General features: G+C 42.4%; 1 protein-coding gene across 26 annotated transcripts in view; it reads right to left on the bottom strand.

Moving 5' to 3' along the window:
• The window catches only part of kcnma1a (potassium large conductance calcium-activated channel, subfamily M, alpha member 1a), an 838,366-nt gene that overhangs the window by 111,395 nt on the left and 712,529 nt on the right, over positions 1-14,442 (bottom strand). For all 26 annotated transcript variants that reach the window (XM_038783288.1, XM_038783287.1, XM_038783293.1 and 23 more), the window contains 3 exons: positions 11,501-11,624; positions 5,985-6,209; positions 2,189-2,381 (listed from right to left, as the gene is read on the bottom strand). In XM_038783288.1, the coding sequence (XP_038639216.1) occupies positions 2,189-2,381; positions 5,985-6,209; positions 11,501-11,624 (542 nt within the window). The remainder of the gene's footprint in view (positions 1-2,188; positions 2,382-5,984; positions 6,210-11,500; positions 11,625-14,442) is intronic.

The following is a 14,442-nucleotide window of genomic DNA, read 5'->3' as shown; positions in this document are numbered from 1 at the left end:
AGGGAGACACAGCCACACTGACATCCACAATCAAGTTATTTGCAGCACTGGCAGATTTTTAATTGGACCTCTGCATAAAATAACAATTAAATACTCTTGCAAATGAAGACAAAAAGCACATTTTACCAGAACTCACTGCAGGTTTCAAAGCATTTTTTTTTCGCAACTCATGCGATTGAGCAGTAAAAGAATGGTTATCTAGGATGAGTACAGTGTGTAATAAATGTAAATGACAGGAATTTGGAGGTAATGTCTTTCTGAACTATTCCCTTAAGGCCGTGCTGTGAAAAAATTCCTAAATGTAGATACCAGGCTAATGTACTTCAACCTGCAATTAGAACATTACTGGAACCATTACCCACTTAAACAATAGCATCTGATGTAGTCCTTGTAGTCTCATTAGAATTTTAAGGGTTATGTGGTTTACTAGCATTGTGTTACTGCTTAAGGTTTGCAATTAGTAAATATAAACCAGCAGGGTGGCTAGCCATGCCAGGCCATGCCAAAGGTGTGTAAAACATTACAATTCGAATATTTAATTTTTATTTGCAAGTAAGCGGTTCAAGTGCCAGTCTCCTAGTCATTGCAACCCTCATTTAATTAAGATTGCTGAGCCACTTAAGAAAACATCAAAGGGCCAAAAGTCATTCTAATAAGGCACCAAACACAATTACTGTAATAATGATAGACCTCTAAATCTATTCCAGAGACTTTTAAAATATACTATATTCACATCAAATGTCTTACTGGCATGAGAGCTTTTCAATCTATTCTGGGGAAAATTAAGAACAGACATGAAGCAACCAGTCCAGCATTAAAGACTCTGAACATTTTAAAAGTCTCAAAGGAGGTATAAAGTGCTTTTATAAATATTTCAGAAGTACAATCATTTAAACGGTGTTATTATCTATTGCTCTGTTAGCTCCCTAATACCACTACTTGAAGTTGGTGAGTGTTATTTAGCAATTGTTGCAAATCGATTTCAGTAATTTTATAAACAGCCTTAAGCAACGGTTGATTTTCTACCTGTTGCTAAGCAACCCCTGTAATGCATAGTCATCTATATAAATCATTACATTCGGTTGGAACAAACATTGATCCACTCGTACATTTTAATTAAATCATAATATTCTTTCCAGATGCAAAAGGGTACGACAGAATGTGGTATAGGACCCAAGTCCGAATACACTTCAAACAATTCAATGTCTTAAGGCAAACATAGAGATTAAAATATTTATAACGGGGGCTAAGAAGCAGTAAATAATTGCCATCTGCACCTATATGTAGATGTTATCGAGCATATATTTGCTGATTTTAAAGGTCCCACGTCATTTCTCATTTTCACGAAGGTAGTCAGCTTCATGCTCCATATGAGAGGAAAACATATCAGCGGTTTCTAACATGTTTACATCCCCAGATAGTAGGAGTGTAAAATATTTCCACAAGAGGTACATTACTGCACAAACAACTGTACAATCTGACAATGAATTGAATCTAAATCTTTTCCAGCAAAATGTTTTACGAGGCCAAATTGTTCCTCGCCTCACTCTATCATCAAATAACCGAGCAAGGTTGACGTGCGAGATATTGGGGCCTTAAACGGGGCAAGTGCTAAAGGGTGATTAGTCATAGCTTGGGAAAGACGCACAGTGCATTTCAATATTTAATCGATTATGGCGTCTTCGTGAGCTAAACAGAGAAGGTATGGAACTTTCTCCAGAACTCTTCAGGAAACTGCAGAGCTGAAAATACCTCAGTAATTCTGCATATGCCGTGACCCTCTGAACATCAATTAAATGTTTGAGGAAAACAAAAAAAAAATATTTCAAGGTAGATTATTATATATATTTTTAAAATGCATTATTTGTTACTTTTCTGCTCTTTTCTCTCAATCAGTCACAAAAACCGCCACCCACTAACCACAAATATGAAACCTTTTAAACACCCAGGTTTAATTATGCCCTGCCTATTTAGGCTCGGCCCATTTCAAAATTCCCCATCAATCCAAAAGCTATTCCTTTCCGTTGCTGTTTATCTCCGTCCTGTTTAAAACATCATAGCAGTCAGTTGCCCTTATTGTCAAACATACCAATCTGAGACTGTTTGAATTACTGAGTGAGGGATATTCTTCTTGCCAGCTCCTGTCCCCTCCAGGCATTGCAGAGAAGTATTATAGGGCAGTCCTTACCTTGGGAATTAGCCTGCAAGACCCCTATGCTGTCATCAAACTGCATAGATTTGATGTTGAGTGACGCCAAGATGCATTCCTTGTCCTGCAGCGAACAATCGTCGATATTGTTCTGATTGGCTGATAGAATAACACACATGTCGCAAAGGTTGATGTTGACAGCTCTTAAATCAGCACGACATAATGGCGTACCCTTCAGCGAATAAAAAATAGAAAAACAAATTAAAGATCAAGACTGCAGCTATGGGACAATACTTAACAAGTATCTTTTATTCTCCAACATTAAACCAATGTAAGTATGTGCTGGGGAATTGGAGATGTGCACTTATCTGAAAGGGTAGATGGTGCTGATGGCAACTCTCCGGTTCATTGTTTATACTCAGTGAAGCCATTAAAAGCAAATAAGAGACAGGCGCATTGCCAGCTTTCCACATCTGAGTCCACTGATGCCAAGTCAATAACTGTGAGCAATCTTTTCTAACTGGCAAACACTGGCATTCAGAATGCGTGAACTGAATGCCAGGCTGCTTATCGGGGCAACAAAATGTCAAACAGCCACTTGCGGCATCCAGATGTCCATGAAACTAAGGGCAAAGAAAGTAAAGGAGCTTAAACAACGGCAGTTACTTGCCAATACCTGCCCTTGCTAGTGCTACCTGCACTACAGGATATGTACAGGAATTGTACAGGAATTGTACTTTTGTTGGGAGTTACAGCTGTTTCAAAAGTAAAATCCTCAATTCAAGGAAAACGTTTTGGGTCATTGTGCAAGATGTTTTCAATTGTAATTTGCTCGGATCTTGGGCTTAATGGCTGGAACCCTTTGTTCTTGGTCCCTGGGAGCCATTGGGATAAGGGGGACTTGTCTTGGGTCCTTGTTAGCGATGAATGAATCATATACTGGCCCAATTTAGCATGCATAATCACAAATGTTCATTTCTCTTTTGGTGGTGGTCTGTTTCTTTCCTTCTCATCAAGTGTTTTGGCACTGGCAACATTGTGCTAAATGGGCCTCAAAGAATTGGCCATAATTGCTTGATATTTCTCAAGTTTCAACTGATATCTGAACATCAAGTGTTCACTATCCCATAGGTGCTTCAGACATACATTTGCTGTGGAGAGGTGATTAGGACTCCTTTTGTCCTGGAAGGATGAGTCTGGAGGAATGCATCTTTTTGCAGCCAACAGCAACAGCTTTGCAAATAGGGGGCCTTTACTCTCTATAGGACCAGTGATCATTGGTCGGGCCTTATGAAATGATGAGACCAACTAATATGGCCTTCTGGATAATTGTGCAGAAAGACAGACCAGGATATAAATAGCAGGGGTGCCCTACAGGCTGTAACTTCTGGACCAATAATCACGTCTGCTGCAAAGTGGCTCCAGAGTACATGTAGACGATGCACTGCAGTCACTTATCAATCTTGGTTTGGTAGCTGTGATCAGTTTTGTGTCCTCTACCAGGGGAAACATAAGAGCAGAAATATTATGGCAGGGGTGGGCAAACTACGGCCCACGGGCCGCATGCGGCCCGCCAAAGGTCTTTATGCAGCCCACCAAGATAAGGTTAATGGGGGGGGGGGGGGGCTGTTGGGTTACGGGTATAGGGTGGATACGTTGACTTGAGTAGGGTGATCATTGCTCGGCACAACATCGAGGGCCGAAGGGCCTGTTCTGTGCTGTACTGTTCTATGTTCTATATGAGGCGCCCAGAATCATAACCGGGTGAAGTGCCATTTTTGAAAAGTAGAGAAAAAGAGGGCTAAAGGCAGGATGCCGCCGGGGGAAGCGCTGAGGTATATGCCGCACGCTAATTGGTTACAACCGGGACTATTCATTAATATACTATGCGGCCCTTTAAAATTGTGAATTTCTGAATGTGGCCCTTGCACAGAAAAGTTTGCCCACCCCTGTATTATGGGATATTGTTACTCCTCCTTTATTGCTGGGTCAAAATCCTGGGAAGGCCTACCTAGCATCATGGGTAGATTATTGTGGGCGATTGGAGGTGGAGGCAACTGGTTGGGTAAAAGCACATAACATGGAGAGATAGGAAAACAGAACTTGCTTTAGCCGTGGCAGAAAGCTTTCAAATCCTATCGCAATAGCACAAGAACTCAAGGACAGTGGGGTCCTTGTAAAACAGTACAAAACCGGAGTAGGATAGGCCATTCAGCTCATTGAGCCTGGTCTGCCATTAAATAAGATCATGACTGATCCAATCCTATCGAGTCTGCACCGACGCATGAAAAACACTCGACCTGCCTATCTAATCCCATTCGCCAGCACTTGGCCCATAGCCTCGAATGTTATGTTGTGCCAAGTGCTCATCCAGGCACTTTTTAAAGGATGTGAGGCAACCTGCCTTTGCCACCCTCCCAGGCAGTGCATTCCGGACCGTCACCACCCTCTGGGTGAAAAGGTTTTTCTGCAAATCCCCCCTCAACCTCCCGTCCCTGACCTTGAACTTGGGTCCCCTCGTAATTGACCCTTCAACTAAGGGGAACATCTGCCCCTTATCCACCCTGTCCATGCCCCTCATAATCTTGTACACCTCCATCAGGTCGCCCTTCAATCCTCTTTGCTCCAGCGAAAACAACCCAAGCCTATCCAATCTCCTAACTGAAATGTTCCATCCCAGGCAACATCCTGATGAAACGCCTCTGCACCTCCTCCAGTGAAATCACATCCTTCATATAGTGTGGCGACCAGGATTGTACATAATACTCCAGCTGTGGCCTCACCAAAGTTCTATACAATTCCAACATGACCTCCCTGCTTTTGTGACTTATATCTTGATTGATAAAGGCAAGTGTCCCATATGCTAATTGGCCGACAGTTCCAGCGGTGCCAAAGCTCAGCAGACAAAGATGATCATGACTAACCCAGAAAGGCGAGTCCTGGGGTTTTAGGGCAGGGGGAGATCCTGAAGCCCAAGAAGGGGAAACGGGAGGGGTGGAGGGCTGGATTTTAGAGGCAAGGTGGTGCAGGTTTTCTCAATGTGCACAGGGCATGGAACCCCTTGAATAAAGGGTCCCCTTACCTTCCTGCCCTTTTTCATGTCAGCCATAACAAAACGATCTGCCCACTTCAGTCCACTTGCTTATGCTAGCCTCATTAAGACATGGGCAGTGTATTATCCAGGCCAATAGGCTTGTTAACAAGCCTAATTGACCTTTTATTATTTATTTAAACGACAGGCAGGCTGTTGATTTCGGTGCCCACCCATCTAATATATTATGGCGGGGTCAACTCAGGGTCGTGCATCCCACCACCAAAAACACACCGGTGGGAACACACAAAATTCAGTCCCTTGTCTTTAAACTGTGTTCCTGAATTCTAGATTTCCCCCAGAAAGAGAAATATCCACTGGCCCCTCAGAATCTTATATCTTTCAGTAAGATCATCTCTCATTATTCTGAACCACAATGAGTGTATGCGCAACCTGCAACCTGCTCAACCTTTCCTCACGAGATAATCCTTCCTCATCATTTTCTTTTACTCCTTTGCCCAGTGTAACCACTAAGATTTTTACTAAATGCATTAGCAACAAATGGCAAAAATCCACTGCTGAATTAAGCAAAAGCCAAGACAGAGCCACATCCTTCCATGTAAAGGGACACAATGCGTTTGACGACGCAAATTCAATTGTATACATTACCACACGCACTGAGGAGTCACTTTTGATATCGAGTTTCAGACTGAATCAGAAATGCTCAAATCATTTTAAGGTATTAGTTCCTTCCGTTGCCAGCTCCCAGTGCTGTCCCAGAACTCGGAAGTCGATAGAACTCACCGGCAATATAGATACTTTGGGGAAGTTGTGAAGTGTCTCCCATTCTCTCGTTAGGTATTCCAGTGTCCCAACAAAAACAATGTGCTTCAGTTCATGATAATGGAAATTGCTGGCTCGTAAAGGCATCACTAAGTTGCGTAAACCAACCAGAGCAGAGTTCAAATCCCCAAATATACACACGACCACATGGCCACTTAAAACCGTCATGGCAGCTTCACTCCGTGTCTAGGAAACAGAGATCTTTATTAATGACAGACAAGCTCATTCAGGCATGTAAAAATTAACCACTAAATGAATTTAAAAACCACCACATCCAAGCCAGACCTGGACTTCATTACTTGCAGATGTAAGGGACTGGTTGTCTTACATTTATTGGACAATATATATATAAATAGATAGTTTAAAAAAAAATAGATACTTAGGATTGCTGCCCTATTTTTCTCACCTGATTGCCCTATTCTATTCACATGATTTCTAAGATCCTTGATTAAGTAAATAAGGAAACATGGTTTCCATTGACAGGAGGGTTGGTTAGCAGATGACACATATTTAAGGTTATTGGCAAAAGAATCAGGGGCGAGAGGAGGATAAGTTTTCTCCTACGTTATGATGATTCGGAATACGTGAAAGAGTAGTCAAAGCAGATTGAACCCCAACTCCCAAAAGGGAATACTTGAAGACGGCAAATAGCAGGGGTACGGGGAAAGAGCAGGAGAGTGGAACGAACTGGGTGGCTCTTTCAGAGAACTGGCACGGGCAAGACGTACACCTTTTCGTGCTTTACAATTCTATAATTCTAAGCAACTGAAAGTGGAGTAGGTGCCAAGAGGGGAAGGTGGATTCAAGGCTGCAAAGTCAGTTAAACTCACTGTAAAATAGGACAGCGACATGATGGGTGCAGCAAAGCCTCGGCTTCCACTTCTGTGGAGAGTCAAATCTGTTAGCAATCCTCAAGCTGTTATCCTTATTCTTTTACTCTTCATGCTGCTAACTGTCCTTTATGGACTTCAGAATCCACCTCCTCCTGTCATATAGTATCTGAAAAGCTGATTTGCTATTCATTTCCAAAGCTCAGTGCAATTAAATTGGAGAAATGAACAGCGCTGTATTCCCGTTAATTGACAGTGCATTTTTTTTTAAACAGACTGGAAATTTCTAAAATGAGACAGAAATACCAACACACCTACCGCAGGGTTAATCAGATCACACAAACCTGATACTGCCAGGTCCATTATACCAGTGTGTTGTCCTGATGAAAATAGTGGAGGTTCTGAATTCGGAAATTAATTATCACTCGTAAGCTTCATTTGTCAGGAAGATAATGGTACAGGCCGACTAGGCTCGGGACTGCGGCTGATCCAATCTGGACAATGTCGCGGAAATGAGGCATAAACAATAATGGCCGAATTCAAACCGGAGTACCTGCAGGTATTTAAGCATTGGGAGCTTTGCAAAAACGGGTAAAATCAATGTTTCTACTCCAGTCTGATATGAAATTTGTTACAGGGTATGAGCATCATCACAGGCAAAAACTACCTTTCCTTCTCCAGTCCTCGCAGCCCATCATCCATGTTCTACATCACTGGGGACATATGTTTGCATGGATCTGATGTACCAAAAAATGCCTTATTGACCACGCTCCAGCTGCCATTGAATTTGGGAAGACAAGTCATAGCTTTTCCATTACATAAGAACATAGGACTTGGAAACCATTCGGCCCTTTGAACCTGTTCTACCATTCAATAAATCATGGCTGATCTGGTTGTGGGCTCGACTGCTCTTTCCTGTCAGCAGCCCCCAAAACCCTCAAGGGTTGTGAATCTTTGGACTTCTCCAACTCAGAAGGCTGTGGATACTCAGTCACCAAATATACTCACGATGGAGATTGATAGATTTTTGGACACCAATGGAATAGAGAGATATGGTGGCAGGGTGGGAAAGTGGATTTGAGATTGAAAAATCAGCCATGATAGTACGACTGGTACTGGAGGCCCCAACTGGCGTACACCTGATTCTATATCTGGGAGCAGTCACTCCACCTCTCATCAATCAAATTGTTTTAAGTTAAACATAGTTTAACTTAGATAGGCTGAACGTGCAACACATTTATTATAATGCAACTTCTTTTTTGTCAAAATGGTCTACATTATGCAACATTCCATATAGTTTTGTCTGATAACCTATGAATAAAGTAACCTGCTCGAACTATTTTCTTCTTTTTCCCACTGCAACTAACAACTAGATGCACAAGAGAAGCCCAAAAAATAGATGTGCTGGAGTTAGCCACAAAAAAGGTTCACTGGCTCCTTCAGCTCATTCCCTGAAGTCTTTTTAATTTGATTGATTGATCAATCTCTGGGATGAAAGCCTCCACTCCTCTTTGTCCAGCTGACAGAGACCAGCACATTCCAGGTTCATTCCCCAACCTGGGTTAAGTGCGCATTTGAGTCAGGCAGCAGAGGATAAAATACAAATTTATGGTCGCATCCCTGGGTCAAGGAGAGAAAAATAATTGCCTATTTCAATTTAAATGGTCTAACGCCTTCACGAAAAGAGCAGGCGAAAGAATGACATGTGGGTGCACTGGCCATTTTCCCATTGGCAATACCGACAGTTATTTCTGGGCCCTGATTTTTGCTCAAAGATACGGGCACGGAGGCAACATATGAGGCCTGGGATCTGGGTTGTAACAGTCGCCGATATTCATTATCCAAGTTCAGTGACATAACCGTGCCCGTCAGTTACTGAAATTGCAGCGTGATCCACTGACTGCAGCCCAGCAGAAAAACCATCGCCTTTGGAGGGAGAGAGAAAAGGGGGAAAGGAACACTTCAAGCACTTTGAATGACAAGCAATTGTGATAACAAAAGTCCATAGATTAATACAAATAAGGAACAGAATGTGACCCTATTTCCTACAAAACTATAATTTTCTTCTTACTTTGTCCTATTTGGCAAAGTATAATCAGAAAATCATTTTTAAAACAATTTGTGATAGATTACATGTTGTACAATGAATAAAAGATCAGTGCTCAAAGGGACAGCAGAAATCCAATAAGGTGATTCATGGTTGGGTATCAACAATACCACAGAGGGAACAGTTTGCTACCATAGTTCAGCTCATGGCACCCATGTCATTCTGTTTCTATGAAACTACTTTCAGGCTGCATTACATTCTATGATGTCATGCATCACCCGCATTGGTGATAAGTTCCCCTGATATTAATATTTTCAAATTGACATTTTGAATGTTTTAAACTCCTTGTCCGTTTGAAACTATTATTCATTTGTCCTTCTGTTTATATTCTTGATAATGTAACATTGGTGCATCAGTGAACAGCTGATTACTGAACATCAACAGCATCCGTAATGTTTTGATCCTCTATCAATGTATTGATGGAGACCAATAGCTAAGGACATTCTCTATTGTGCAACAGATTCATATACATCACAAGTATAAATCTCCGGCCTACGCTGAGCTAGCTGATCACAGCCATAGTTGAGGTAAGGGGAGAATTCCCCGTGTATGTTTAGGATAAAGAAGAGGAAGCTCATCCATTGTCAACCTGCAGCTGGAAAGCACGTGTTTGTGGGTGTTAGGTGGGAGGAGAACTGAATGATTCCTTTCAAATCTGAATGTGCTGCCAATGCTTGCTGATGAATAGGTACCCGGATGAGGTGCGAAAGGACTCCCCATTGCCATCCAGCTGTGCCAGCTAAATCAAGTCCAAGTGCTCCTGACTGACTGCCGCCTGCCAACAACAGCCGTAACCTGCCCCTGACTGAGCGTCCACCCCCAGCAATAACCCACCCCCTGCTCTGTGATTTCCACCCTCAACACTGCTGATCTTTCCCAACAATTTCTGCGTGAAAATTTCACGCCAAGTCTGCAAATCGGGAAATTGTCTACGATGGACGGAAAGTCATTGGCCAGACGTTTGTCGCTTCCTGAATTATGCGCTAGAAGCATCCAGGGTGAATTTTGTAGCTAACAAGCTTTGAATGCAGCTGGGATGTGCTGAACCATAGGGAGAGAAGGAAACAAAACAAAACAAATTGTTTCACTGGCATTATTGTATCAATTGGCTTTCAAAGATTTCAATATTATTCTTATGCTTTCAAGTTTCTTTTAACATGGGCAGCACGCTGGCGCAGTGGGTTATCCCTGCTGCCTCATGGCACCAAGGTCCCGGGTTCGATTCCGGCTCTGGGTCACTGTCCGTGGGGAGTTGTACATTTTCCCCGCGTTTGCGTGGGTTTCGCCCCCACAACCCAAAGATGTGCAGTGTAGGTGGATTGGCCAGGCTAAATTGACCCTTAATTGGAAAAAAAATGAATTGGTTATTCTAAATTTATTTTTTTAAATGTTTCTTTTAACAAATCCAATAAAAGTTTCTTTAAACAAATCTGTGTTCTTTGCAGTAAACAGCACTGAAAACATTGTTAATAACATTTGGAGATAGACAGTGCCTTTTCTCAGTTTTCTCCAGGACAGAGAATTATTTGACTGTTCCGGAATAAGGAGAGAGCCAGGGAAGTACTGGAACGGGATGATAACAAAACTGCAAGAATTCATTATTCACAGATGGGAACGCATCCGTGTTATAAAGTGTGTCATGGCTGACAGTGAGACGGAATAAAAATCTCCATTTGTGAGGCCGCTCAGAGCTCACTCGTGATTTCACCACTTGCGAGGTGGATTCACACGTCGAGACATTTATCACATCACATGGCTGGCCAGGATCCTATGTATCCGCTCAGATGTGCTAGGGGGCGAAAAGTGCACTGGGTACACTACTATAACCGGTGACTGTCGCTGCATCAGGACTGCCTGTCAAACAGGCGCTGAAGCTGGTCTCTGTGAAGAAATCAGATCTCCAGCAGAGACTGTGCAGGTTAGCATGTATTCAAAGCAGGACTGCCACATTACCGCAAATCAGCACAGTGATTTTACAAATGAGAAGTGGCATTTATGCAATCAATGAATGCAGCATCCTTTTGAGGACTGGCTGCTGATAAGGCAGCCAGGCATCTAAATGCAGAAATACACAACTCTGATTGTTGGCCTGATTGCAATTAAATAGAAAATATGCAGTTCTCATTTTATATGCATGGTTGAAATATTTCAGGGGCTGTCTACACGAGCTGAACCCGATTAATATCAGACTAAATGACCCATGCCCGGTGCATGTTGTTTCAGTGTCTCAAACTGAGCGGTCAGCTTTGTTCGCAAGGCATGAACTTGTTCCCAATGAAGCAGAATCTGATTCATCATACTGATAAGTCAGTTAAAATCAGCAAACAATGGTTTTGATCAGGTGACAGTGGATCTTAATGAGGGTCAGGGCCGGTTGGTGGCAGTTTGTAAAACAACATGTCACTTTTGTTCTGATAGGACATTGAAAAGCGCAGCGTACATGGTTGTCAGATCCCACTAAATGAAATGTCGGTTACACGTAATTGAAGAATCATGTCACCTTGCGCCATCCAAGGTCACTGCCAGCTTGTGATACCCACCAGAATGACCTTCTCCATTTCTTTGGCTGGGCACCAGTGAAACATCCCAGTGGAATCATATTTCTTCACACTGGCGTCTATTTCCTCGATCTGATCATTTCCTGCAATTGACAAGGGGTCGTGCCTGCGGAGACAAGAGAATCAAGGCTACGAGTTGTCTATCAGCCTGACACCTCACTCAATCTGCTTTGACCAGTTGACAAGTTACTGCTGGCCAGGAACACACTTAGTGAACGCGAGCCTATTTAATTTACAAGCAATCGCCTTACTACAGTACTTATTCTAGCCACCACCCCACCTACACCCTCCCTACCCCACCCCCTCCCCAAAAAAATGATCAAAAGGCAGACATTAACTGCTGCAATGAGGTGAAATAGATAGAGACAGAGCTTCGTGCTGGCTGAGTGGCATGAAGATGAAAAGCCAATTACAGGCTTTTACCGCGTACAACTTCCGATGCCATTCTCTGTGCAATAAAAGCTTTAACAGGGTGCACTTGATATATTTTAGCAATTTTACCCCCATCATATTTTGCTTTTTGAAAACTGGAAGCCATTAAAGTTTCAGAGGATGTCAGCTCGGAGCAGATTGATTAATTTACATCTCCATTGCGAGCAGATGATTTTTCTCCAGAAGAACACTGAGTATAAAAGTGGTCCTCAGCAGCTGCCACCTGGCCATCAACGCCTGCACTTCTAACATTTCACTGCATTCTGCACATCCATCATTCGCCAGCAGCTGTCATCCCAAGTCTCTGTCTTGAATAGTCAGCAATAGAGTTTTAAAAACCCCTTTTCATCCTGACCTAGCTGAAACTCTCCCAGAATTTCCATCACTTCAAATTCCATCACTTATGGGGTAATTACACCTGTGGCATTACCTTTTCTCAACCTACATAAGTTGCACTTAAGAAATGCTTGCAACATTTTCCATGACACGCAGCAACCTTGCTCAGACACTTGAAACTCTGAATTATTTCTGAGAAATAAATTATCACACATTTCTAAGGAAGCCAGATTGCTTTCAAATTCTAACGCTGTAAATTTTACAAATCCGGTGCTATATTTATTAGTGAATGAAACATTGGGCAAATGTTAGAAACGTGTCCAAGCAGACACCAGCAATTCTGCCTCTTTTTAAAAAAAAGAGGATTCACTAAATACAGAAAGAACTGGCTGCTTAACCCTTTCACCTGGAGAGGTTCACACTGTGAAGCCTTTCCTGACCCTCGGGTTGTTGTGTGTAATGTACTGTTTGTACCACAGACCACTCTTGTGTATTGCGGTGTTCAGTGCTGATAGCTCCCCAGTGTAATGCGATGCTTCACAGAGTCTGAGGCAAGGCACTGTAGACATTCAAGCACATTTACCGTATGGAATTCATTAGTAATGAAATTAAATGAAAATTGCTTATTGTCACAAGTAGGCTTCAAATGAAGTTACTGTGAAAAGCCCCTAGTCGCCACATTCCGGCGCCTGTTCGGGGAGGCTGGGTGAAAGCACCTTTGCGGAGGTGCAGGATCAAAACTGTCCATCACAGCCTCAATGGGTTAAAAACAAAAGTTTAAGAGTTGAATTTCAATTGCTCTGCGTGGATTTAAATTAACCTCCTTTGAAAGCATTTTGACAGTAACTCACGAATAAATAATAAAACTTTGTTCTTGCTCTATTTAAATTTTGGACATTTTTGATGCAGATTTCTTAGCGTCCTTTATTATAAATAGTTACTTACTAATAAATATGCCACTGGAAATAGTGTCCTGCAGCAAGCCAGGAATGTGTTGTCAAATCTGCGACTGGCAAGGGCCTGTTTTAACATTGCATCCAACCATGCAGCTTAACGGCAAGTAGAAATTGTGGGTAATGTACTATGAGTGCACACTAACCAAGCTGCCTTACAAGCAACAGCCCAGAAGCAAAACCACAATCCTATCCAGTAATGTTGCTGGGGATAGATTTTCTGCAGATCCGACAAAATATTGCTTCTCGCTTGGCATTTCAGTCATGCCTGCTCGAAACCTCGCACGTTTATTTAATTTCCCCCCTCGCTTTCTGCATTCCACACTCTCAGTCCTTCACAATCATCATGACAAAACATTTGTCTATTAAAATGTTCGTCGCCTAGATGCATGCAGTCAGTGCAGGTGCTAATAACTGCGAAACCATTTAGTGATTTTACACCATGGCTGAATATTTCATGACGCTTCTGTGTGTTTCACGATTTAGTCAATGGACCTCTGTCACTTCAATCTTTGCTGACTGCCTTGACTGGCGCAATAAAGCTCCACCAAGATAGCTATCTTTCACCAACTGTCACTCATTGCAGCCTGTCACTGGCAAACTCTTGTTGAACGCTGCTACTCACAGGGAATAACTACGACATTTGTTACACCGTAATGCTCTGTTCTGATGGATTTGAACAAATGCGTTGTGATTAATAGACCCAACATTCGCCGGCTACAATTAGAAGCAAGTATCCGATGACCCTCCGAAATCCAACAGAATGGTATTAATTTCATGTAAAGAATGTCAAACTGGCACTCGTTAGAACTTGTTATACTGAAGGCTCAAACAGTTCTATGCTTGGTGTTCAAGCTGCGTTTAGCAATTCCAATGTGATGCTGACTAGACAGCACTAGCAGGGGATGATTATTCTTGCTCAGTCCCTCTCCACCAGGCAATGAAAGCAGGTTTCTCTATGAAATTTTCCATTCCCATCATGCAAACTGACAAAGGCATGCTTTTCAAAACCCACTTCCAAACTGTTGATCATTACTTATTTACAAAGGCCTTGAGGCGTGTGCGCCTGCAAAAAACCATATTTGATACAATACATACCAGCTTATTCACCCTTGTGCAATAAGCACCCCTTAGGCTGACTTAAACCGGCACTTAATATTGCCCATAAAACGTAGCTTGTAATTCCAAAATATGTAATATTTA

The sequence above is a fragment of the Scyliorhinus canicula genome, chromosome 22, assembly GCF_902713615.1.
Source record: "Scyliorhinus canicula chromosome 22, sScyCan1.1, whole genome shotgun sequence".
NCBI lineage: Eukaryota > Metazoa > Chordata > Chondrichthyes > Carcharhiniformes > Scyliorhinidae > Scyliorhinus > Scyliorhinus canicula.
This window is presented reverse-complemented; position numbering and strand designations above follow the sequence as displayed.